Source organism: Dromaius novaehollandiae, chromosome 2, assembly GCF_036370855.1.
Source record: "Dromaius novaehollandiae isolate bDroNov1 chromosome 2, bDroNov1.hap1, whole genome shotgun sequence".
In the NCBI taxonomy this organism is placed as follows: Eukaryota; Metazoa; Chordata; class Aves; order Casuariiformes; family Dromaiidae; genus Dromaius; species Dromaius novaehollandiae.
The window spans coordinates 99,205,629-99,232,885 of NC_088099.1; the positions used below are offsets into that span (position 1 = coordinate 99,205,629).

General features: G+C 44.2%; 2 protein-coding genes across 24 annotated transcripts in view; one reads left to right on the forward strand and one right to left on the reverse strand.

The window, feature by feature from the left end:
• The window catches only part of GMPR (guanosine monophosphate reductase), a 45,987-nt gene extending 26,729 nt beyond the window's left edge, over nt 1–19,258 (forward strand). For both annotated transcript variants that reach the window (XM_026113230.2, XM_064507014.1), the window contains 2 exons: nt 3,716–3,875; nt 13,238–19,258. In XM_026113230.2, the coding sequence (XP_025969015.1) occupies nt 3,716–3,875; nt 13,238–13,415 (338 nt within the window). In that variant the 3' untranslated portion in view covers nt 13,416–19,258. The remainder of the gene's footprint in view (nt 1–3,715; nt 3,876–13,237) is intronic.
• Nucleotides 1–27,257, reverse strand: part of ATXN1 (ataxin 1) — a 350,922-nt gene that overhangs the window by 10,570 nt on the left and 313,095 nt on the right. For 20 of the 22 annotated variants that reach the window (XM_064507009.1, XM_064507008.1, XM_064507007.1 and 17 more), the window contains one exon: nt 18,503–27,255. In XM_064507009.1, the coding sequence (XP_064363079.1) occupies nt 26,725–27,255 (531 nt within the window). In that variant the 3' untranslated portion in view covers nt 18,503–26,724. Of the gene's footprint in view, nt 1–8,742; nt 11,692–14,744; nt 17,143–18,502; nt 27,256–27,257 lie in introns of those variants that run through there. The other 2 variants (XR_010387820.1, XR_010387821.1) reach the window with 2 other exon arrangements.

Here is a 27,257-nt window from a genome sequence, read left to right on the forward strand (position 1 = left end):
AAGCTATACATCGATCAGGAAGAAAAGAGGTGTTCTGATACAGGAGTGAAAGAGAGCGCATGAAGAACTTTATGTAGGCCTCTTAGATGGTTCACATAACCGCACCCTTGAAAAGGCTGATAACATGAATATATTTCTCAGAATGCCCCAGAGAGGCACTACAGTCTCCATTTTTAAAGATGAGAAGTCAAAGCACAGAGATACTAAGTTCAGTTGCCTGAGGTCACACATATTTATGTGACACAGCCAGGAACAGAATGTGCCTTTGAATCCTGCACCAGCATCTTAAACACGATAGTGCTGTTCCTTATGGCAGTGGTGAGAAGAGATACAAGAGCAGAGAGGGAAAAGGAAGGAAAAGTCAAATGGAAAAGTCAACTGGGGACATACACAGTTTCCAAAACATACCTGACAGATCATGGTGGCTTCTTTCCTGTTTTCTGTAGCTGTGTATGTACAGCTACTGATGCGAAGGCTCACTGGCTAAGGCAAAGCACAGGTGAATATTGCTTCCAGAGCCAGCTGGGGTCCAGGCACAATTACTCTGCATCTGCCTGGAGGGCTCCAAAAGCTAACTCCAACCAGTTGTGTGTGGAGCCAGTCTGGTTATCTGCAGCTCGTATTATCGGGCACACAAAAGACACCTGAGGGACTCCAAGCAGAGCCAGCAAATGTATATGAGTGCTGCAAGATTGGGCTGGCTTCAGCACACCTGTTCTGTAATGACTTGAAAGATGTGAGATGTCAATGGACAAAACTAGGACAGGTCCAGTGCAGGGCCCCAGGGGGGCATCCTCCCCAGGATCAGTGCACTGGAGAACACAGTGTGGCAATGTCTAAATGGCTTTTTGTTGAAACAGGCCAAGTCTAGCAGACTCCAGGTAAGCTACTGAGACACCTGTATGCAGTGTACCCCAGCACATCCTGTGTTATCTGTTGGGGGTTGTTACCAGGTGTTCTCGATCCCTACTACCTTAAATAATGGCATACTAACTGTACATGAAAATGAAGAGTACAGCTAGGTGTTGCAAGTGTCACCAGCGCTTCTGGTTGGTATAGAAAAGCATACATAAGTAAGGAAAGAACATGTTAAAAACTGCAGCCTCCTCGTTGGAGATTAACTGGTACAAAAGCGATGGAACAGATTTGAAACTTTCAGACATCATTGCAATACAGAAGCAGGATGGAAAGTTCTGAAGAGCATTGGAAAAAACATGTAATATGGGCTTGTCATTCCTGGAGCTGCAGGGCAGTAAGAGTGTGTCATTCCAATGTTTAGAAGTTCTGCCCAGTGTGAAGCACAGGTCTGGGCTGCATTTGCTGTAACCTGGCTCCTCTTTCCTAGAAAAACTTGAATTATGTTGCAGTTTGCAAATGTTGCTCAAGCTGGAAGAGTTTCAATCCTGTAATTCAAATATATTGCTTTCCTCCCAAAATACACAATATCAAAAGAAAAATAATAGATACCTAAGTGTGCATGAGCCAGAATTCTGTGATTCCAAAGTGTAGCTTTTGTATGCATCTAAGAAGAGATCGTGACAGTTTGGCACTAATAATTTGGAGGCTGGGGGACCCACCACCAGAGACAGACTTAGGGCTGGGGAGCATGGGGATGGTTTTGGCAAGGCAGAGAATCCAGAGTGTCCTTTGGCAGGCCTTTTAACTTGTTTCAGGTCCCACTTTGAAGCATTTACCCCTGATCCCTCCCTCCTTCCCCATGTTGTTTTCATCCACTTATGAAGCAGCCATCAGCTAGATTTCCCAGAGTACTTAGGTTCTGCGAAACTGGAGCAAGATCATGCCAGGCAGCAACACGAGCTCCCCATCAGTAACTGAGAATATCCTAAAGGATGAGCATTCCCTTCATTTTTGTATGTTAATATTAGTATCAGGTGTGACTCAAATTGAGGCTTTGAATCTCTTGGACATCTGGAATGAGAACTCAGGAAAAATCTGCCAGGTAGCTGGCAAAATAGGACACCTGAAGGGGTGCCTGCCTGTAAATATTGCATGTGATGTGCTCAGCAATTTAGCACAAACCTCATTTTTAATATTCCCTTTATCGTGGACATACTATTCCTTTCAAACACCACATAGGCAAAAGGAGGTGAGGACAGAGCAGAGCAGCTGGGTTCTCTGTTCCCAGGCATTGCTGCTGGGTCTGCTCTTTGGGGAAGGGTGTTGGGGGGTGGGGGGGGGGGAAGCTGGCTTTTAGAAATCAGCGCACACTCCACAGTTGACATGCATTCTGAGATCAAAATATTCCCAAATTCAGGTTTGTCTCCAGAGCTTTTAAACAAATGGCAGAAACTGTGCAGAGTTGGTAGTGATTTCACTTACTGTTCAGATCTCAAGGTCCAGTGCTTCTGTTTGGTTAGTGACAGAGACGAGCAAATCCTAAATGTCAGATTTACCTAGACTGGGATCTCCCCAGAGCTTGGACATGTTCAGAACAGGTTAGTTCAGGCTCATGTGCTTTCTATGAAGTGAGGTTTATAGCCGCCTTCTTTTGCCAGTTCTGGGAAGAAGCTGAGCAGAGGGGCCTGTTCTGACACATACACGTAGAAGAAGCCATCAGTTTGGACAGGAAAATACTTTGTTTCAGGGATGAAACCGCAAACTCAGAAAAGAGTAAAAGCCAAACCTGTTTTCATATATATGCATATATGTGTGTGTGTTATATATATATATATATATATATATATACATAAAAATAAACACACACGTGTGTGTGTGTGTGTATGTACATATATATGTTTGTATGTTTTCATATTTCCTAAGATCTCTGCACTTGATTTTTCCAAGAAAGGCTGGATATGCCAAAATGTCACAGTAAGAGCAGCTGGTGCAATAATTCCAGCCCAGCTGGAAATAATAGAAATAACAGTAGAAACCAAGACTGATTCCCAAAATGTTCTGCCTGATCTTATTCCCAGTGGGACTGAGCTCATGAGTTGCAAACCCCGGGGAGATGGACAGACTGGACAGGCATCCAGCATGTTTGGGTGTTCAATGTTGTTATTTAGTACCTGGATCACTGTAGTATTTAGGAGCTGTAGCGATCAGTCAGGCTGCCTCTCTGCTGCGTGCTCTGTACCACATGCATCCAGAGCATTTTGTGAGGGATTACCCTGTGTTACACTGAACACGTGTGTGGCTGATGGGATTGAAGAATCTATCATGTAATTTAAAAATCTGCTTGTTTTTTGTCAGTATTGGGGGAAATACATTCATGGGTACATCTCCTTTCAGGGTATATTCCTACTCACGTCTTGTAGTCTAGAAAGATTTTGAAGAAGTTGTCCTCTTGTTTGTACAGCATCGAGCTCAACAGGTCCTACCCCTGTGATTAGGGCTTCTAAGTGCTGCTCTCACTGTAGAAGTTAATAAAGGAACTGTGCTTAGGTACTTATGTGAGCTAAAGGGTTAAAACTGAATTCAAAACTTTTACAGAGCGTAAGGTAGAGTAGAATATGATCTACCTCTTCAACACAAGGAGAGGATTCTTCCCATTTAAAGTATCAGAGAAATATAATTTGGCATGTCTCAGTTCTTCAGTAAAGCATTTCTTCCAAGTTTGCTGCATCCATTGTAGGAGAGGACTCTCTGTACTGAAATATTTAGGGCTGACTATTGTTTTTAGAGGCCACTGTGTTCTTGCTTTGTCTTTCACCCTCTTCTCCCCTCCTTATCTGTCACTCTCTGATGATCACAGGAGCTGGTGCTGATTTCGTCATGCTTGGAGGAATGTTTGCAGGCCACGACCAGTGCGCTGGAGAGATTATGGAAAAAAATGGCAAGAAGGTGAAACTCTTCTATGGCATGAGCTCTGATACAGCCATGAAGAAGTATGCAGGAGGGGTTGCTGACTACAGGTATGAATCCACACAGGAGCAATTGCAGCAAGCCATCCAGTAACTTCTGGAGCTGAATTTTGCAAATAGCATCTGTTGCAAACAGGCTCATGCCTATATTCTTGTTTAGGAAGTGTTAACAAGCAGTTATGGCAGCAGATCTGAGGGGAGGCCAGCAGAAGGAGCTGGGGGTGGATAGCCAAGAGCAGCCCTGTTTACTCAGGGTAAAGGACAGGATGCTGTCCTTGCAGCATAAGCGACAGGGTCTGGGAAGTTGTTAGTCACTGTTCTGACTTCTGGGTCTCTCAGGCTGTGTCTGAATTACCTGCTGGAACAAGACACACCAAGCTGCAGTTCCTGGCTTGTCCAGATTGAGTGTCCTGTTGGTATATGGGCTACCAGTTGGCCCACATACTCCCTTCTGTTTGCAGAGTGGGTGCATGATGAATCAGCAAAGCACAGCTGGGGTTTGCCCCGTTATGGAGTTCAGTTACTGTTGTAATACTAATGAGGGCCCAGGACCTCAAAAGTGCTCTCAGTCCCAGGCAATAGCCTTGGGACCCAGGCTTGGATTTGTTGGGCAGTCTTTTGGGGGCAGCAAAATCCTACTACACAGATTTCCCACCCCTTTCTAGGTAACAGAACAGCAGAGTAGCCATTACCCCTTCTCCCAAAATCGTGCAGCATGTGGGAACTTGGATTTTCAGCTAAACTCCTCAGAGACAACCCTTGGGAAGGCGAGGAGAACAAGCTTAGCAAAGGAATCTCTTGTACATTGCTGTTTTACTCCTGAAGTCATTAGAGAATTTCAGCTTTTTGAAAAAGCAGCTAACTGTGGAAATGTTCCTTCAATTTCTTCTCTCTTACAAGTGACTGGTATGATCACTGCCCTTAAACTATGTGGTTATTCCATCCTTTGTTAGAGGATGTTTTCCGTCTCACATCATGCACTGGCTTAGAGAGGTATCCCTTTTGATTCTGCTGTTCTGCTGGGCCAGATTTGGGCTCTGGTCCCATCTGATAAACTGCTGTCAGTAAGGATCTTGGAGCCAGTGGCATTACCTATTGTTCCAGACATTCAGGACATGCGTTTTTTTTTTTTTGTTGTTTTTTTTTTTCCCCCCAAGGTGTCCAGTTGCTACTAGGGGAAAGAGTTGCAGCACCTCTGAAGGTGAAAGTGTAGAATGTAAGGCAGGTCCCTTGAAACAAAACGGGATTTACAAAACAAATTAGAGTTCACATTTTGACACAGAGATATGTTGATAGAGCCATGGCCAAGAAGCAGACTCTTCCTGACCTTGCACTAGCTAGAAGGCATCTTCTATCCCACCTCCTGCCCCACCTACCCCAGCATTGACTATTCTCACAGCTTTTGTCTGATACTTCTGAAGCATTACAATGTGCCTTAAAAATGTACCTAATATTCACAAAATGGTAAGACACAGCCCATTTCAGAGCATTTACACCTGTCTGCTTTGGCCTAAATGTACCAAGTTATTATGCGCTATTAAATTTCAACAGTAATGGAGACTAAGGAATGTTGGTGGTAGGCATTATGCAGGAAAGACCTGGAAACATGAAGTCATTAGCATTCCTTTTCTGGCAGAAAAACCAGTCTCATTAAAAGAGCGGTCTGTACGAAGAGTGGAAAGCAGAGAGCTTGTGGACTCTGTACTTTTCTGATAGTCTGTACCTACCATACAGAGTCTAGTTCAGTACCACTTTGTGAGGAAGACTGAGGAGGAGAAAGATATCGGTAGACCATAGGAATGGGTGATGGTAGTGAAGTGTTTTTCAAGGGCAAAACATGCTTGTGCTGAGTTTTGGCATTTGTTTTTGCAAAAAAAGATATTTCTTAACAAGTAAAAATACAATACAGTAAATACTGTAGCTTGAGAAGAATATGTATATCCTGGCATACTCTCAAGCCAGGATTTTTCTGTCTCTAATAGGATGAGAAGGGAAAAGGGATACCTTTACATTCTTCATGGGGTAGGCTTAGATGTCTTTCCAGAGTGCAGCGAACCCTTTCTGCTTGACCTGAGCCGACACATCTCTTTCATGGGCTCTGATCAGAAGCTAATGAGCAGCGTGCAAGGGAGTTTTTTAATCTCATGTTGGCTGTGTTTGTATCATTTTAAAAGCACTCCTGTCTGCAGGATATCTAGCTACATTGAGGCCAGCCAGTGGATTGCTTAGCGGACCAACTCCTGTGCCTGGGTCTCCACCTGGTTGTCCTGCAAGACTGTTTGGCACAGCAGGTTGCAGGCTTAGTGTCCTTTCTCTTCCAAGCACAACCATTTCTTTGCAGAAGAAGGGTCTGCAGAAAAGCCTCTCTGTGCCTGAGACAAGCTGAAATCATGCGCCAGAAAGGCTTCCTGCATGCTTCTGAGCTTTGGTTCACTCTGGGCTCATCTGCCAGTCACCAGAAACAGTTGACTTTTTTTGGTTCCTCCTCTCTCCCCCAGCAAATCTGCTTGGCATCAAAGCCTTTGAACGAATGGTCTGAGTGGATGACACTAGTAATTATCTTATAATTTAAAAGTGGCAGCTGCCAGTTACATGGAAGTGCTGGCAGCCTTTTATCTGAGCTAGGATAACTCACTGTCCTTTGCTACCCTGTGTTTGTATCAGCAACTGGAATGTGGGAAAGGCCTGATGCTGTTAGGGTGCATTGTTGATGGCTGTTCCCTGGGAGAGTGCAGTGCGGCCCAGGCAAGCTGCATGGATCTCACTGCAGCACAGTCGTTTAGTGCCCAGCCACTACAGAGTGGGTGAAAGTTGCAGGAAAAGTTTGAGAAACCTTCCTGTAGCAGTGGGCCAAAGGACTGAGGCAGCTGGTAAATTCCGCTCCACATAGGTGTGCATGTAATGTGGAAGCAAGATTTATCCCTAATAGGAGAATTAACTGGTCCCTCATAAGAGTGAGACAAAATGCAAGTACCGTCTATGTCTTGTAGGAAGAAAGGATGTACAGAAAAGTGCTGTATTTGGCTCAGTCTAGACCTTTTAAATCCATTATGGATACTGCTGCTCAAATTCTGCTGTATTTTGTTTTGCATGCTGATTTTAAGGTGTCTTGTGGGGTTCAAGTTCTTAAATCTACCCAGCAACAAGGGAGCAGTAGCACGATCTGAAATTTTAAGTCTCTTTTGAGATGTTGCTTGTTTATGCCACTGAGAGGTAATATAACAGGAGCACCCCACTCTGCTGTTAGCTCGAACCGTCAAATCCGTAAGACTTGGCTGTTAATTGTGAAGGGGCTGATTCTCAACTTGTGTGTGTTGTAGCCGCTACTCAGGGCTCACTAACCACACAAGCCTTGGTCTTGGTCTTGCTTGGTCTGCCTCAGCATGATGGATGTGTACTTTAAAAAGAGCAATTGTTAAGTTATCCAGCACTGTAAGTATGCTGGGCACTGAAGGAGCAGTTAGGAATAGCGCCAGCCTTTCCTTTCCATTACTGTGGTAGGAAAACTTAGAAGTTTATTCACCTACTAGTTTAGCTCATGATGAACTAGCTCCAAAAAGGTTCTAAGGTAGCATTTTAAATGCTGGATACCCCAAACTTGTCAAGTCAGTGGGGCTTCTTTATGTACATGTAAAAAGCCCAGCTGTAAATCTGTATCAGTGATCCTAATAACCTGTTTTATCTTTAGAAGAACCTAAGCGCCACAATGTTTTATTCAAGCTGTGAGTAGCTCAGTGTGCTCAGCTCTCTGTGGAATCAGGCTACATGTCACTTAACTTCATCTTCTCAAAATTAAACATTTTGTCTGGAGGACCTGAGCCTCCAGCAAACAGTTAAATTAAAACTGACAAGCACTGAGAGACAGGTAAGGTGAGATGACTGTAGCAGGAAATAAAGTCATGAGAGTAATTGTTTTTGTAATGAATGTGTCAAGTTGATCCCATTTAATTTTGTATGAAATCTCTGCACCCTGTTTCATTACTTCTGTGTCATTTGTATGTTTTTACCTGCTTTGAGGAAGAACATGGGTCAGAGCTGGGAATTTCTGAAAGGCAGTTATTAAGATTCTTTTAGGGGAGAAAAGAAATAAAGCAAGCAGGAACAGAGACCACAGTATTATTCAGTTAAAACCAATTTATTGGACTTTTTTTTAACCCTTGTGAGATTTCACAGGTTTTGTGTGAACACTGCAGCCCCACTGTGGTCACTCAGCAATTCACAGCTGCTACTAAGCTGAGTTTTGGTATTTTACATTAACAATGGGGTGGAATTTGGGCCACAGTGACAAAACAGCATCAGCAGCTGGCTGCTACTGCTTGCCTTTTCTTGGTGTCCCGAAGGACAGCCTTAAAGACCTGTCTCCAATTCCTGCCATTTCCTAAATGTTCCACTCATAAGGTTGCCTAATGCAGTGGCAGCCTGACCCCCTCTAGCTTGACTCATGATTTGCTGGGCGTGCTGGAGCACTGTCACATATGCTTCCCTCTATCCACCCTGCCAGGATTCACACCCCCTGTGCTTGTCCCTCCATGGCAGCAGCAGGTTTGAGCTGGTCAGGAAGTGCAGGATGCACTGCAGACTGCATCTGCTGGAAAATGGCTAAAGGAAATCTTTCTCCCTTTCTATTCACCTCTCAGTGGCTAGTGAGAGACCTTGAGTCTTTGCTGAGAGCATCTGAATACACCTTTCCGAGCTGTTGGGAGTCCTAAGTGCTCCTTCTCCACTTTTCTTTTCTGAGAAAGGGTTAATGTTGGGCCATAGTTCCAGGAGAGATTTCAGAGCTGTAAATCCCTCAGCGGTTCCCGCTGACTGCATTACACAGCTCTCTGCCAAGTGTGCCAGCTTTTGTGACACCCTTGAAATCCATGCGCAACCTGCATGCAGGCATTTGTTGTGGGCAAAACACTCTTGACGTGGCAAATTTTTACTTGGTTTAATTTATTGCCAGTTAACAGAAACATCTAATCACTGATTCAGGTATTGAGAAAAAAACAGAAAACATGAACAGTTAAGAAAACACCTAGGTAAGCAATTACTCTCCTCCCTTTCTGAGTCTCAACTCCCCTTGCTTTTACTGTGGGTTACACTCAGTCTGTCCCAATGTCTCACTGCTTCAGTGAGGCAATGGGCAGCACAGGATTTTGGGGTCGTGTGTGTGATGGTTTCTGTCTGCTGCTCCTCTGTTCTTTTTACCATGCCTGTTCCAGCACAGATTGCCCAAGGGCTGCAATCTCTGCCCCAGTGTGGGTTGCCCACAGGCCACAGTCCCTTTGGGGGTGTCCATGCTCTGGTGTGCATCACCCATGAACCTCATTCCCTTTGGGATGTTCCCACTGCAGCATGGAGTGCATCCTTTCAAGAACATGATTCCAGCTGCATGTCTCCTCAAACATCCCCATGCATGTCTCCTTACATGTCACCTTCCCTAGCAGCTGCTGCTATTTCTCAGATATTTTTGAGCAGAAGCTCCAACTGGCTGCAGTTTTGGTGTGCGATGGGGTGTTCGCCGCTGGCTCCTGAGCCAGCTGCAACCATCTGTGACTGGCAAAGGGCAGGTTATGGTCTCCTCCCACGCAGGCCACCCCTGCAGCCCCCTGCTACCCAAAGCCCACCAGTTCTGCCTAACACAGCACCCATGTGTTTAATAATTGGGTGCTCATGTGTAAAATTAATTGGATGTTCATGCATGCACTAACAGGGTACTCATGCACATACTAATTGGGCACTCAAATATAAATCAATTGGGCTGTCATGCATAAAACAAATTGGGTGCTCATGCGTGAACTAATTGGCACTCATCTGTGTACTAATTGGGTGCTTGTGTGTAAATTAATTGGGTGCTCGTGCAGGAAGAAGTTGGGCACTCATGCATTTACTGATTGGGTGCACGGGCATAATTATTTGGATACGCATGCATGAACTAAGCATGTGCTTGTGTGTAATTTATTGGGCACTCATGCATAAATTAACTGGGTCTTCATGCATGAATTTCTTTGATGCTCATGCATGAGCTAATTGGGCACTTGTGCGAATGCAGTAAGTCCTGCAGTTTATGGCCAATACATCCCATTCCTCAGCTCTGCAAAACATATATTTAAGAACTGTTTGAACGTTAGTCCAGTATAAACTCTACTTTCAATATCACCACAATCTTAACATACATCAGTTAGAAACTCCACTCTTCTCCCTTTGGACCAGACAGTAGGGATTAATATTGAAACAGTACACTCACTAAAATTTCATTCCTTGTTCTTGGGGAATAATATTACAAGGCTTAACATCTCAGTTTGATTATATAACCATCACAAACTCCACCCCAGACCCTGTGGACCAGACTACAGAGGTGAACATATACGTACACTTACTACAGTTGCACCTTCCTTTCCCTTGGAAACCAGATGACAGGAGCTATCATCAGCACAGTCTGAGCTGTTATCCATCACAAACTACACTCTTTACCCCTGTGGACTAGATTACTGGAGTTAAAATTATCACCGTGTGACTACATACTCATCACAAACTCCACCCCTTATCCCTGTGGACAAGACTAATATTATAACAATCCAAACACATATTTATTACAGATTTGACACCTTGTTCCTGCAGAACGTAACCAAGAAAGTCACAACAGTTTGAATATATATCCATTACAGACTCCACCCCTTGCCCCTGCAGATGAGATAATCAGGGTTATCTTTGTAATAATCCGAATCTTACTACAGATTTCAGGCCTTGTCCCTGCAAAATACATAACCAAGAACATAAAAGCAGTTTAAGTTATTCACTATAATTTAGCATACAGACAAATGATTAAGATAGTACAAGAAAAGCTGCCACTCTTGGGGGTACCTGTAGGTTCATGAGTCCAGTAGCTATAGGGCTTCATGCGGACAGTGTTCACTTCAGTCCCGGCATGTAGGGTGGGAGCACTGAGAATTTTTAGCCCTTCTTGACCCTTTTGCCAAGGTCGGCCATAAGCCTGGACTTTCACCATTATCCTTGGTGCTCACCTCATGCCTGTTTTCTGGCATGTCGTGTTCGTCCCCCTGCCCCCTGGTACAATACATGTAGGTCACTCCTGGATCAACAGGAGGTCCTGCCATCTTACCACGTGACACCAGATGGGCATCAGTAACTAACTTCTTAGCCATAAGCGCTTTTGGGTCATGGAATTAGTGATCAGCGCTAATTTTTGGGGGGGAGAGTCTATGCTCCCAAGCTAAAAAGCTGCATTGCACAAGCTCCAACTTCCCAGGACTGCCGTAGCCACCACTGCTTGGGGGGGGGGGGGGGGGGGGGCGCTCCCAGCAGCCGCAGCTCTGAGTGCCCTGCATTTCTGTAGTTTTTTTTCTGAGAAAAGGCCCATCGAGTGTTCACACTCTGGGGAGAGATGCTACTGTCTCTGCAGGTCTGTTTAAGCACTGTAACTGGGGCTACCTGGGAAGACTGGTTTTAATCAGCTCCGTGCTATCTAAACCCTGCAATTTATAGCCAGCACGGCAATCATGCATGAATTAATTGAGTGCTTCTGCATGAACTAATTGGGCACACATGCATGAAAGCAGTAAACCTTGCAGTTTTTTCCCTATACAGCATTGCCTTTGCGTTGTAAGGCTCTGCAGATGGCAGGATCTGGTTTAGTTTGAGGCTGTAAATAAAATTTGCACTGGTTTCCCCAAATCCTAGACTTGCCATGTCTCTTACAGTCTCCTGGAGGGCTCTTCGGAGGCTGAGTTGAACCTCTCAACTTTGACTAGAGGAGGTGGCCACAGCCAAAAACCAAGGCATCGTAAGCTGGTAGCATGACTACTTTTGTGTCGTTTTGTGGGCAGGGTCTTCTCTTGCTGCACTGCTGCTGACACTAGGGCTAAAAATAAAAGTCTGTGAACTCTCAGCAGCACAAGCCCTGCAACACACCCCAGAGCCCCACTGCCAGACAGTGGTGGTACATATATTTTCCATTAGCCATTTCACTACAGTATTTATTTGAGCGTTTCAAGAAAGAGTCAATTATTTATCAGTGGTAGGGAGATTAACTGTGAGGTCAAAAGCCCTAGGGAGACAATAAAGGAGAAGTGTTAATATGCCATCTGAATGAGGAACCATGATTAAACTAACAGAATGAAATACAGCTAGGCTCACAATGAAGTACCTCCACACAGCTGCTGTTGCTGTTGTTAATGATTTGTAAGTGGGGGCTGCGAACAGGCATGCTTTCACTCTTGCACTATCCCCTAGACAACTTGTTTGAGGGAGAAGTAAATAAAGCCACATTTACAACAGTGACAAATCCCAGCCATGATTCCTGACTGTTCAGGGTGGGGGAACAGTAATCTCCTCTCCCTTTCCTGTTTCAAGCCATAACAGGTGTTGAAGTGTAATCTAAAAATCATTTAAAGCTGCAGTCCTTAGCTGCAAATCGACATGTTGTGTGAAAGGCATGAACCCAGGCATTTTCTGAGACAGATTTTAGACAAGTCAAGTTTTCCAACTGCTCTCTTCTAGACCCCCCCTTCCCAAGGCCCAGCTGCTCTCTTCTCCAACAGAGAAACCGTGCCATGCAGAACAAGCTTGCACTGAAGAACAGCAAGATAAGCAGGTGTTTGGGAGGAGCGGTGGGAGGGATTGTTGAGCGTAAGACTGGAGAAAGATCTTTATCTTTCCATTTTAGAGAAGGGAAGGGGTGAAAGTTACTTGCTTGGATTCTTCCATCATATAACGCTTCAGACATCTCCTTCTGGGGACAGTGCTGGTGTGTGCCTGTACTTGACAGGATTCGCAGTACTGTTATTTTTTCTAGCCTTTTTTTTTCCTGGCTCTGAAATGTGCTAGCTCACCTTTTAGCTTCAGAGGACAACTCTGCAGTGGTTTTCTGTAACAGTTTTCCCAGTCTGTTTAGATGGCCCCTGGAGAACTGGGCAGTAGGAGATAGCCAGAGCGTTTCAGTCTGCGTGTGGTCAGTGATGTGAGACAGAGCTGTGAAGGGGCTGTGAAGCCCCTGTAGAGCTGTGCTGACTGGTGTCTCCTTTACAAGTTTCCTGAGCCTGGCCCTTCCTTATATCCTAAAGCTTGAACTTGTCAAGGTCAGATTTCCTTGAACCTGGAAGCTTTGCTTGCATATAGGCAGATGGTGGAGGGAAGGAGGAAGGGGCAGAGCTATAAATACCCTTGTGGTAATGGGGCATCTGCAAGATGCGTCCACTTCTAGTTCACAGCACTAGTGGTCACTGGAGCTGAGGTATTCCAGTTCTTGAAAGCACTAAGTAGCAACAGCCAAACAAGCGGTAAAGCTGGGGGGGATGCTTGTGAACTGCAGCATGAGGAGCATTAAGCTCCATATTGCACCCAGTAAGCATACTGTTGTATTGTATTTTGCATCTACACATAAATATAGTAACCAATCTTTTCTCCAGGGCTTCGGAGGGCAGGACTGTGGAGGTACCGTACAGAGGGGACGTGGAACTTACCATCCTCGACATCCTCGGGGGGCTGCGCTCCACCTGCACCTATGTGGGAGCTGCAAAACTCAAGGAACTGAGCAGGAGAACGACATTTATCCGGGTTACCCAGCAGCACAGCCAGGTCTTTTAGCTGGGACTAAGGCGGGAGGGAGGAGCAGGAGGGGGCTGCTGTTTTGTTTTGCTTTCTCCCCTGCGTTGTGTTAGTGGCAAACTCCCCTCTTTCTCTCCCACTGAAGCATGGCATGTTCATAGCCGTGATGGCTGGGATTTGACAGGGGAAGGTGATGCTGTTAACACAGTGCCAATAGTTCAAAATGCAATAGCCTCATCTTTTATTGTTGTGCCTATTTTATTTTTTTAGTCAACATTTCTTCACTTGTTTTTTTCCCCTCTGATGAATAGCTGCTGAAGCCTCAGTAAGAAATTGGCTTATACAGACATGGCTGCTTGCACCTACACATATACAGTTTGACCCATCAGCTACCACTGGTCCCAGTAGCGTGCACTCCAGAAACTGCAGGCTGGCAGAGAAAAAGATGCAAAGAATTGAGTGAAGGAATCAAAAAAAAAAATCAAAGCCACTTTCTTTCACCTTTGCTGTGGCAAAAGGATGGATGTTTGTGGCAGGGCTGTGGCAGGGCTGCCAGCCTGCAGCATGTCAGAGAGGTTGGAGGGCTGAATGAGGCTACTGGGTACTTTTTACTGTGATGATAAAAAATGCCTGATCCCTGTCACTCTCAGTTCACAGGCCTTGTAAAGCCATTTTTACTTAGATCTCCATATTCAATGGACTCGCCTATTCAGAGAGGTTGGCACTGCATTGTAGCGAATCCATGCTGCCCCTGCCCCCATCTGTGGAGATCATTCAGGAGAGGCTGTTTCAGAGCCTACCTGCTTTACGGTGCATGCAGTTATTGAATTATCTGGGTTCCTGCTTTTACGTGCTTTGTGTGAACTGGTTTTTAAGACATAAAAATTCTGCCACAGCAAACCCACCAAAGGGAGGTTTCTCTGCAGCCCTCCCTTGCAAGTTCCCTTGCAAGTTGTCTGCCTATTCGTACCCATTTAGCAAAGATATAAAAATGCCATACTATGCATTGTCTGTGGCCAGGTGAATGAGGCCAAAGGGATCAAATCCACTTCTTAGTTAGTTGGTACTACTCTTCTGCAGTCATTGACATCATGGAGAACAAAAAAGAGCTTTCAGCAGAATAGCTAGAGGCCTGATTGCAAGACACTGCTAGGCTGAGATTGAGTTAAAACATTTGCTCTAAAGGCAGTAATGAATGTTTAAGACTCTGGTAACACTTTAATAAAGTGTAATGGCCCACTAATTAATTGATAAATCACAATGAAATTTCTTTGGAAATACACGTTGCATCCACATGAATACCACAGTAGCTCATTATGATAAATGATGTAGTGAACACCAATGAATTAATAATGCTTGGCCACTTACTCTGAAGTGCTACTGAGATCACAGTACAGCTGCTCTTACTTCAGTAACGTCAGAGTCTTACTTTCCCCTCCTGTAGGTACCTGTGGAAAGATGTAGGCTTCCTTTGAGCAAGCAAAGCAGTGATCTGTAGGAAGAGAAATGACAAAGAGAACCACTAGAATTAAGTTTGTATGCTGAACTGCTCAAAAAGACCCGCACGAGGATTGGTACAATTGACCATGCTAAGGAGCAAATCCAGGCCACACGCTGATCCCAGCTGATTTTTAAACATGCTGTGCACATTAGAAAAAGCACAGAAGATCTTTTGAATGGCCCACTGGTTTAGATGTCTACCATTAAACATTTAGGACATAAATCTCTATTGGAGTCTGACCTTTTCCTCTGCTTTGAAGGTGAATAAGGCCCTTCAAAGTAGTGTAGTTATGCTTTTGCTGATGATGTGGTCCATTTGTCCTGCCCAGATATCATAAGGATACTGAACGTAGAACAGAAGCAGACTCTGTCAATAAAGAATCCGATCTCTGTCCCCTCCAGCCTGAAAGCATAACATTAAAAAGATGCCTAGCTTCTTTACTACAAACGCTACTATGGGCGAAATTTTCCTCTTAGCTGCACCAAACCCAGATTACAGTCAGTGTTACTACTGTGCATCAATATGGCTATTGGAAGAGATCCTAGTTCCTTTATTTATGTAATGTGAAGGGTAGAAGAGAAATGAACACCTCCGCGAAGAGCAGGGTTAGACTATCATGTTGCAGGCCTGACCACAGGTGTGTCTCCACACTCGTGCCTTCATACGTGAGAAGTACAGCTGTCGCTGGTCTCACAACTACCGTCGCTATCGCTTTTCTACTTTTTTTAGCTACATTTCTGAAAGAAATTTTAAAAATACAAATACATATAAATATATATATATATTTGTAAACATTTTTTTAAAAGAGCATGTGCATATTGAGCCGAGCAGCTCCGTGACATCTCTTTGGAACAGTTTCTTTTCCAAAGGGCAGATACTGGGGATGAGGGGGGCTGCCTCCCCACAGGTGTGGCAAGCGAGGAGTCTCCTCCCCTGGGCAGGCTGCACACATACCACAGCTAGCCTGGCCTGGGGCCTTCCTGCACTCACGTTCCCTTCATTTTTGCACATACTTATGCCTGAACTGGAGCCCACCAGTGACTAATAGGAAAAGATGGGGATAGGCTAATCTTAAGAAGTCTCCTGGGTCCTCCAGGCTGTGAATTACACTGACACTAAGACTAGTTATTGATAAAGCTTTGGCTTAGGGCATTTCATTTTCTAAATAGCAGCTCTTAATATCATCTTGGTAAATAGGAGGTTTTCTTTGTATTTTCTTTCCTCCCTCTCCCTCCAAAGTGAGCAGGAGGGAGAAATCAGCTGCAGAGATGCTGAACTGATGGCAAGATTGTATCTCATCCAAAGTTATAGGTGGGCTTTGTGCAGGGGGACCCGTCAACCAAGTCAGTGCTCACTATTTGCACCCTACATGTCCAGCTCTCAGACAAGCTGGAAAGTTAAAATAAGATTAGCCTGCGCCCTTATATAACAGCCAGTCCTATACCATAGCAGGTGCCCTCACCTGCTTGTAGCCCCAGGTCCTGTGCCCTCCTCAAGTCAGCTGCGGTCTCAAGGAACTAGGGCAGAGAGGGAGCTGAGGGCACGCTATGCTGCTATGCCTGGCAGGATGGTCCAAGCAGTGACCAGAACCACTGACCAACTCCATGTGCCATTTGTGGATCTACCTCACCTGCACATTTTACCAGTTCTCTGTTACCTGGTGTCCGTCTGCAGGAAGTAGCATTTGTAAGTAAGTGCTTCATATTGGGTGAATCTGTATAACCTGGTCTTATTTACACCTCCAACACCATCTGCATCCTGGCTCCCCTCTACGAGGAACACTGTGAGATAAGCAGTGCTGTAAGCGGAGTTCATGGCCACTTTCCCCAGCCAGACAGTTGTTAAGTTGAGCGCCTGTGATGTTGGGGTTTGGCGCACTGGCGCCACAGAGATTTAATTTAACATACCGAAAACCTACAACTAGGGATGCCGAATGAGCAATGTAACATCATTAAAACAATCCCTACTGAACACATCCATCTTCTTGAAACAAGAACACCTAAAAAAACCCCACCCTCTCCCAGGCACATTCTAGAGTCACTTTGCTGCAACACACTTTTTGCAGAGTGGGCCGACTTGGCTACTTACCCATGCACTCTGGGTTACCTGAGCTGCCCTTGGGGAGCAGGGTCTTGGCACAGCTGCAGCCTGAGCAATGGCATGGCTGGTTGTGCAGAACACACATGTAGACCCCTGCAAGTGCGAGGCCAGCCTGAGTGGCAGGGGTGTTGAGCCAGCATCCTGCCAGCTGTAAGTCTTCTTTTTCTGAAAGAGAAAGTGCATGCACTCAGCAGGCACTCGCCTTTCCCTCTCCGCCCTCCCCCCTGCCCCGAGCACAGCCTGCTCACTGCCAACGGCCGCAGGGGGTTTTGGCTCTGCTCTTCTGTGCATTTTTCTTACCTTACGGCACAAGGATGTAGGATGTGGGCTACCCTGTATATATAAAGAGTTGTAAGGGCTAGTGCAACTTCTGGAGCAACTTTTACTATACAAAGTGTGCCTGTGCCTTCCTTTCAGCTAGTCAAGGTTGGGGAAAGGAGGCGCTGGGAGTGAGCAAGAAACAGAGCAGCAATTAGCCAAGCCCCTCCATGGTGGGATGGGGCTAGTGCTTCTCAGCCATGGACACTTTGAGAGTTTGAAGCTTTCTCTAAATCCAGCACTCCCTAGTTCATACATCTTTAACCCCACTGTACTGAACAGAGTTACTACTACAGCTTTTCACTACTGGTATGTCCACCCTCATCCCCCCCGCCCCCTCCCCCCCCCCCCCCAGCCACCCAGGGTATGTTGCTTTTTAGTTGTTACCATCGGTTTTATACCAAAAGTCCTTTGCTGGAGACTAGGAATTTTGCAACCAGCTCCAGAAAAAGCAAGCCAGGTTTGGCCTTGCTTGAGTGGAAGAGAAAAAAGAAATGCCAGTGCCCAAGAATAGCAGTTTGTGTTGTGCACCACCCTGCAAGCCCGCGGGCAGGAGCAGGCAGCGGCCTTCCTTGCAGCTCTCTAGGGGCAGATGGGCTGAATGGTTTTGGGGTGGGATGCTGAACACAGCTCTGCTCCCCTAAACACAGCACTGGTCATCATCCCCCCTCCAGCCCTCATTTCACTTGTGGGCATTCAGATGTTTACGTGAGCCCTCCCCAGCATTTATTTGACACACTGTTTACTGGATGAAGTTTCCATGCATAAATAAGCCAGAATCCAAAACGCCTTGGTGTTGCCTGTGATAATTGTGAAGCGCTTCTGTGAAATCAGTCAAAAAGAGTTAATGAACGTTAGATGTTTTCCTGCCCCTCTGTACACTGCTGAGATGGTGATTATGAATATCGGCTTCCCTCATCTGTAGCAAATCTGTGTATGCAATGCCTCCAGTGCAAATGGCACAATTGTTTAAAGTGTTCAAAAGTTGTAATGGGAAAGAAATGCAATAAATTGCTTCACTTCACACAAAATGATGGTCTGGAAAGGGTTTCATGCCATGCATGGGTACATGCACGTTTCTGCATAGTTGTGAATGAAAGCAAACACTATAAAATGTGTCGCTAAGGGGGGGATTAAATTGGACAAATTACTTGTCATAGGAGAGCTATCTCACATTTAGTGTTAATGCATAAAGACAAAGCACACGTTTGCAATTGGCACTGTTATTTTATTAGTACGAGTATACTGAAACAATAAACTTGTACTGGTATACAGACAATTTCTTTAAAACAATTTTGTTCAAATTTTGAATCAAACATTGTTTTATTATAATAATGAAATAATTTCTACCTAGAAAACCTGCAAGCACCATCAAAGAAAGGGACCATAAAATTCAATAAACAGACGCGAGTGTATCCTACAAATAGACACACCACCATTAGAAAATAGAATATGAATTCTTCCATTTTTTTTAATATTTGTTTTAAAAAAGCTAGTGCAAGTACAATATTTTACACTGGAATTACAGAGAGTATGCACGCATATGGAAAAAAGTTCTCCTGTCACAATAAAAGCTCTTAACTATGTCTGTATGCACTTAAAATTTTCTCCTCTTTTCAATAAGGTGCAAAACGTTATTCCCTCCCTATTTCTCCTTTGTACTGGCCATGTCAGCTCAATTTCTCCCCAACACAAAGCTGCAGTATCCCTTTTACTGGGCCTACACTAGGAACTACACTGGAAGTGTGATTTGCAACAACCCTCATTCATTAGTAATACCGAACAATAAAAAAAGACCTTAAAAACTACTGCTGTAGAATGACTAAACCTACCTCGCCAAGGCCTTTCTTCAAGTGCCTTTACGAGAAAGCCAGTTCAAGCCTGCTGGCTGTCAGGAATGGTGACATAGCTAGTACAAAATGATTTTCAGTAGCTCACCTGAACTGAAAAAGGTTGGGAAATTCCCCCCCCCCCTTAACACTGTGAAAAGAACAGTGTTCAACTAGTTAATATATTATTCAAAAAAAAAAAAAAGCAAATACATACATTAGTGAGTTTCAACATTAGCTGACTGTCGTGAAAAGTTGTCTCTATGCCTTAACAGATTAATAACTTTGCTAAGAGGCCAGTGCAATGGCCAGACAAAAGACATAAATTTAGCCACCTGCACTCTTGGCCCATGCGTGTCCTCAGCTACACAGATCCAACACCTACTGACTTGGGCAGGAGTCCTGCAGAGCATGTTTAGAGGGAGCATAATTGGGTCCTTGATTTTGAAAGCAAACAGCAGGGAGGGATCACATCTTCAGCTGGTGTTAAGTGGCAGAGCAGCACTGACCTGGAGGCCAATGGTCCCACACCGACTCCAAGCCCGCTGAGGATCTGGGCCCTGAAGTTTTTGCTCATCAGCAATCCAGTAGTACAGCAACAACAGCTTCAACAAGTGACTAACGGTTACTGCAAACAACACTTCCAATGCATACCTACTGCATGGTCGAGGGAAAGGGCACAGGAGCTTTGACCGCTCAAAATAGAAGCAAACAAAAAAGAAACAACCTTGGATGAAGCCTCCATAAATCCTCAGTGGAAGACTTGAGTCCTTTCAGATAACGACAAGAAAAACTACAGAAATCTTAGAGACTGTTATTGTATAACTACTACCTATTGGCTGAATGCACTTCCTTGTAATACAATTGGGGCCATTTTTCTGAGTGCCCAGGGGTCATTTGGACATGGTGATTATTTTTGCCCTGCGTGGTGGTGAGAGCTGAAGCTTGGTCACCGGCTCAGAGAGGGACAGGAGGAGTCTGAAACTTCACCTGCTTTTCCCTGCTGCTGGCTCCCGGCTGCCCAGCTCAATCTTTGGACAAGAAAAAGACCCTTTCCTCTGAAATCCAGGATCCTCTCCTTTTGGCTTCTGAGTAACACCAGTCGCTCCATCAGTCAACACCATCCCTGGAAACATGCTTTGTGTAGCCGCTCCCCAGCAGCTCTTAAAGATGTGTGTTGGGGGGGGGGGGGGGGCGCTAAAAGGGGGAAAAGGCCATGTTGCCTTGGGTATTACTCTGTTCTTAGCAGTAGGCTAGGATCCCTTGTTACAAACACTTCTTGTTCAGGATTATATTCTTTGGGTTTCTTTTGGAACAGGAAGTGCTGAAAAAACGTGGAACAGCATCCCACGGAGAGGAAAAAACAGAGCGAAAGGCTCCAGGTGGGGACCAGGCAGGACACCCTCATCCGGCAGCAGCTCTCGACCCAACACCGCTGCGGCTGTGCCTGCCCCAGCAGGGCCCGGCCATCGCCGCGGCCTGCCCCGAAACTGGCCTTGCCCACCGGCCCTATTGCCAAGGGGCAGGCAGGGAGTCAGGGCTCCCTTGGGGCAGGTGGGGGAGACTTAACGCCGAAACACAGCAGCGGAGTCAGACTGTAGTTTCACACAGTAGCCACCCTTTGAAGCGCCTGGTAGCTGCACTTGAGAATTGCTGCTCCAAGGTATATTTTCAGCACAGGAATAAACAGTGTGAAGCATGACTCCATTCCCCAGAAATGGGACCCATGTAATACGAACAGAAAATTAAGCACAGTTGTTCTTTAAGAGCCTTTTAAGTAATAATTCTTCCTGGCCAAAGCCAATACAAATCAGATCATCTAGACATGACAATTTCTATATACAAAAAACATGTAACTTTCAACCTTTCTCTGCTTTTGTATTTAAAAACCTTTTTTTTTTTTTTTACAAACAAGGTATGAAACTCACTGTTCAAACAGAGCCATCTCTTTTTCAAACACTGAATGAATCATTCCAACATTCATTTTTCTTTTGTGCAATTTTTTAAAACATTACCTGTACTCCTCAATGTGAGTGCTTCAAAAAAAGTTTCTATTTTTAATAAGCTTCTCAAATTAGGTTTACATCAAAAAATATTCCCACAAGGTATAGTGCTACAAGAAAAGATCCTATCAGTAAAGGTAACACATCTGAAGCGAGGTCTTCTATGTAAAAGAAATTCAACTCTGGAGTAGAGGTGTGCAACTTGTTTGGAATTTCCCTATCGACACAAAACACAACACTGTCCTCAGGACAGGAAATCAAGTGGACATATATCCATATGCTTAAAAAAATTCACACATATTTTTTCGCTTCTATCTGGGTGTGTGTGCACGTATGCATATCTGTATCAACAAATTCTCATTTTTCTATTTCCAGATTTGGGGGGAAGGGGTGGGGGGGACGTGGATAAGCCACAGAAAAGAAAATTCCTGACTGCACTCTGCAAATAGGTCAGCTCCCCCTGCTTCTCACATCGGCACTTGGTCAGAGCCCAAAGTGGACTCTGCTGTTACCTGTGCTGACAGGGAGGGAAGAAATTATTTCTAAGAGTGCGTGTCCTGTTTTGCAAGTTTTGAGTTCACAGGATAGCAGAAGTGCTTCAACAGGCCAAATCCCCCCTCCTCGCCTCCTGCCCCCTCAGGGCAGTCCACCCTGGTGAAGCTGGACTGAGCCCAAGAATTTGCAGCTGCCTGATGAAGGTCAGCATCTGGCCCTAACTCATCCAGGCTTCAATTTCACAAAGATTTATACAGGTACTTCACAGCAAGCTCCCGAGCAGCCCGGCTGCCTCCAGTCGGCCAGCTCAGACCTTCCCTGAGCACGTGTATAAGTGTTTGCAGAACTGGGCCCCAGAGTACATAGAACTGTGCCAGGAACACCTCTTCGAAATAACACTATTAGTGTTTTAAAATATTGAGGATTTGTTCTCCTTGATACAGGCCTTTTTTTTTTTTTTTTAGCAGTTACAAGTATTAACACAATTTCACTGTTTCCTTTTTAATATTGGCAACACACTTAAGTAAAATAAATCTCTGCACAGAGCAAATTTTCAAGATAACCAACAGCTACAGTTCACGCTGAGCCTGCTGCTTTTTGTATTGCAATCTACGTGGTATCTACAAAGTTAAATCATGAGATGCAGGAAATCCAAACTTGTCCGTAACATTGTACATCCCTACTCCAGAGCAGTAAAAGTGCTGCTTCTGGTCACATCAGTGTACCACACATATGCCAGCCCCATCCCTGAGTAAAAGGTGTGAAAGGTTTCTAAATGTTCCTTGATTTAGGGAAACGAGAGTAGTGATGTCACTTCCCCAGGCTGAGAAAATGACGGAACGACAGGTCTAACAAAGCGATGACGGGACTAAGGAATTAAAGGAATAAAAAAGCATGTCCCCCTCCTCCTGAGGTCTGTGTCTTCAAGGGGAAAAAAATCCCAACAGCAATGTACAAAATCGTAAAGTAGGTCAACATCAGCTCCAATTTGGGTTTCAACTATAGGACTTGAGGTAAGTGACATCAAACTCAAATTCCCCATGATGTGGCCCAGACAAACTGAAACAATGCCTAAGTTAAACACTATAAGGAACAGTCATTTTATATATATAGATATATAGATAGATAGATAGATAGATAGATAGATAGACAGATATTTTTAGAAATCCCTATAAAGAGGTTCTTGTTTTATTTTCTTTGCCCTGACTAATTTCTTGGTGATTGTATGCATTTCATTGTAAACTAAACAGGCCTGGTACAAAAAAGAAAAAAAAAAGACAAAAGAAAAAAAACTATTGTCAGTTAATATTGCAAAGTGGACGCCGTACAGTGGCAGGCAGCTAAACCTCTCGTGCCAGCTTTGCCTCAGTGCCGCTGCACCTGCGACTGCTATTTCAGCGTGTGCCCGGCGGCTGAGCTCGCAGGGGACGCAGCTCCCGCGATGGTGACGGCTCATGGCCAGGGAAAGCCCGCGTCCAGCTGGGAAGCGTTGCCCTGCTCGCAAATACCCCGAGAAAATAACAGTCACAGGCACAGAGCAAATACAACGTGCTAGTCACGATGCGGCAAAGGCTGCTGTCGTTCGTGCAAGAGATCGCCGCCCGCCCACGGGAACGAGCTGCTCTAGACCAGGGTCTCGTGTTTGCAAAATCCCCTCCCAATTAAAAAAGACCGAACTGTCAAACTCTTCTCTTGGTGATGGTGGGTGTCTGGGGAGACTTTGATTAAGCTTTTTTTTTCTTCCTGGATCTTTTTTTTCTTTTACACTGTGGAGGCCAGGGACATCCATTTCAAATAAACAGGGCCAAACCAGGCCCTTAATTCACACGCCATGCTTGTGGAGCATGAAAGGGTTGGCGTTTCCCAGGTCAAGGTATGCCCGGCCTGTAATATCTTTTATTTAGGGGGTGGGGAGACAACAAGGGAGGGGTATTAATAGAAAAACAAAAGGCAAAGAGAGAAACTATTGAAGGAAAACAAAAAGGGGAAATCAGAAGTGGGTATGAGATCTAGCTAACACCACGTGGGTGAGTCTACGTTGGCACGTAAAGTATTGCACATCCTACAAAAGCCAAAGCATGAAAAGGGACAATTGTCTGGAAAGAACCAGTTATTTCAGAATTCCTCAATCTGAAATACAAGCACAGAACTAATACATTCCTATTGCTCCAAACTTATTTTTTTATTATTATTATTTTTTATTTTTTTTTTAGTGTTAGTTGAATAGATCCAGTCAGTTTAATAGCCCCTGCTTCCTTATTAACCACAAATGTGCATGTGTATGGTTTTATTTGAGATTTTTCTGAGTATGTGTGAATTACGAAAATAGTGGTACGAATGTGAACTAAGATCTGTAATTCTTTCTATTCCTTTACCATCAAAGCTTAAAAACAAAACAGAAGACAAAACAAAACAATAAACTGCAAGTGCCCTGAGCAGAGTATATGGAAGATTAAGCAACTTCTCTGAGCAGAAATATTAACAAATAAGCACTAAATAAGCAGTGTGACTGTGAGAAGAAACCCACTCAGCTCTATAGCCTGCTGAGAGGTTAATAAAATTCAAGGAAATTCAAGAAAAGTTTCAAGCTATTTTAAACTTATTTAAACTTTTTGGTGCACCCCAGAATATGGTATGAAAACAATTAGTTCTGGTGTGAGCTAAATTTCAAGTAACAAAGCTGGGGTTTGGGGTTAACATTTCTTTTCTTAAATAAAAGCTCTGTATTTTAGGGGAGAGAGAAAACAAGATTTTAAATAATTTTTTTCATTTTAGGTTCTGTATTTCTAATTAGGAACTTTTATTTCCTTTTCTCCCTGTTAGTACAGTTTCTTCAAAACTACCTGAAGGATGTGAACTCACTAGCCAAAAATAGCAAGACGAACACTAGATCATGGAGGGCCCAAGCTAAATCCCACCGAAAGCAATGAGATCTTTCTCTTGGCAGCAACAGGCTTTAGCTCAGACCTGCAGTACTTTGAATACTTGTGCCTCCCCATGACTTTGACTGGAGGCACGGTGCACAGCACCTCCAAGGATCCGGCCCTACCTTCCAGATTTTGGGGAAACAGAAGACTGAACGGCCTGAATCCTCCCCTCCTGCTTTGTACCAAACTCCGAAATCTAGTCTTTCAAATGGAAAACAAATGCAATTAAAATAACAAATAATAATAATAATAAAATAACAATAGGTTTGTTTTGAAAACAAACAAACACCTTGTACAGAAATGTTTCTTGTGGAAAACTCTCTCAGTAAGTCTGAAGAAAAAATTCTCAGAGCTGTCCCGCTAGGACCTGGTTCTGTGTGGCAGATATGGTAGAAAGACCAAAAACGAACTTTGAAAGGAACATAACCCTATGAAATGGCCTAGAGCATAGGCAGGTTAGTGAGTAATTGCTACATTTGTTTATGCTCTTTCAGTCCCCGTCCCCCCGCCCCAACACCCAGCCCCCAACATTATTAGGTAAAAACTGCAGGAATACCACACAAATGATAAACTCAAGATGTGCAAATTGCAAGATTCTTTAAAGTCCATCTTTTTCAAAAACACTGGACAATGATTTTTTTTCTCTTTCCTTTTTCCTTTCTCTTATTCTTTTATTATCTGTCAGCTCGCATATGCCTTTAACTCTTTCTCAAGCATTAAAGTTTAAAAAGTGCCTCCTATTAAGTAGTCCTTTGTGGACAATGACTGTCACATACTAGTTCAATAATTCACATTCATCCCTTTGAAACCACATTAAAACTTTCAGCATCTTGCCTGGGAGAAAACTCTACACAGTTGCATGTAGTTACAGTGTTGAAGAGATTTGTTTGTTTGTTGTTGTTGTTGTTGTTTTCCGAGCACATTAAAGTGAGATACAGTACGCACTGAGTGTTAGACCAGGATGCTCAGCAATAAAGTGTGAACAGCATTTTAAGTGCTTAAAGACATTCTATGTTCATCTTCAACATCGGATTCCTCGTGTCACACCAAAATTTGAAAAAAGTGGCACCAGTTGTCATGAACTCAAAACAGTACTAGAGTTAAAGACAAAGATTTGCAACCTAACTGCAAACAATTTATGCCTGTGATCTCAAAGGGGCAGTATGCGTCTACCTTGTGGAAGCAAATGTCAATGGCATAACCCGATCCGTTTGTCTAACACTGCACAGAAAATTTGCCTGAGCCAGGCAAATCCACAGAACTTGAGGCCTCCTTGCATGCACACGCACACACGCACACGCACGCACCCACAATGCCAGTAAGGAAAACTCGCAGGGTGAATGATGCAAGAGTACAACCTTCCCGTATATCAACTCCCAGCAATGGAACTGCACTAGCAAGCAGAAAGGAAATGTTGGTGTGGCGGTTGCTTTATGAATAAAAATCAGTGCAGTCAGACCCCATGGGGGGAAAATATATATATACACATATACACACACACAAATATATATATATATATATATACACACACATACATATATATATATATATATATATATATATCTACTGTAGAGCCTTGAGTAATAGTTGGTTTATCATGAAAATGTCAGAGACTGTCTGATCCTTTTTGATAACATCTGTGGGTTGTGTTCTCAGCATTCACCTGGGGTGAGAGACTCTCTTCACAAGCCTGCCACAGAGTCGCAATCCCGCCTCGGGACTGACACACACACCACACACGCATGACGGACACCTCTGCTACAGTTCCCTTCTCCTCACCTCCCCGAAAAACTACAACAGGAACCAAAACCAAACCAAACAAACGAAAAAACCCCAACAAGAAAAATCGAAGAAAACAAAATCACAGCTGGACCCTGTTCTACTCGAGGTGTTAGAAAACAGGAGCCACGACAACACATTCATTTCCACTAAGGGTGCGTGAAGCAGATACTGCCCCTTCTGTAGCTCTCAAGAAACCTAGTCACTGACAAACACTTGTGGAAAAACATATGCACCAGTCTCCTGCATAATACCAGCTGCAACTATAACAACAAGGTTATAACATAAACCTAAAATAAGATGATAACATGTAAATACTGGGTTATTTAGTCTACAGTACAGTAATCTGGATAAAAATGACAAGGGATAGCCTAATTTCCTTTCCTCAAACAACTTTTACTTTCCTACATTGGATCGACCTTCAATGCAAATCTTAACCTCCTGAGGAATAAAAGAAGGCTTGGGAAGAGTCAAAGGTGGTTCCTCTTCTGATTTCTCTAGTTTTCGTGTTTCAGGGGCTGACCACCTCCTCTTCCGCGTTGCCGGGGGCTTGCTGGGTTCTGTTTTGGTGAGCAAAGGTGCTGCAGGCAATCCTATTTTGTCCGGAAACTTCAGTTCACCGTTCTCAGCTAACATCTGTGCACTTCCCTGATTAATCCCATTTTCCTGCTCCGCATACCTGTGTCTACTTCCAGCTAGACTGTCATTCTTTGAATGCTTCAGCAAGATACTAGCTGAATCCATGGGCTGGCCCTTTTTAATAGAGCCATTCTTCAGGTTCTTGAGCGTAAGCGATATGCAGACATCCCCCACCGAGAGTTTTGAACATGGCAAATCAAAGAGCTGGCTGGTTCTCTCCGGGCAGCAGGATGACCAGCCTTGTCCAAATACAAAAAAAGGGTATTCTACCAAGACCTCCACGCTGACCT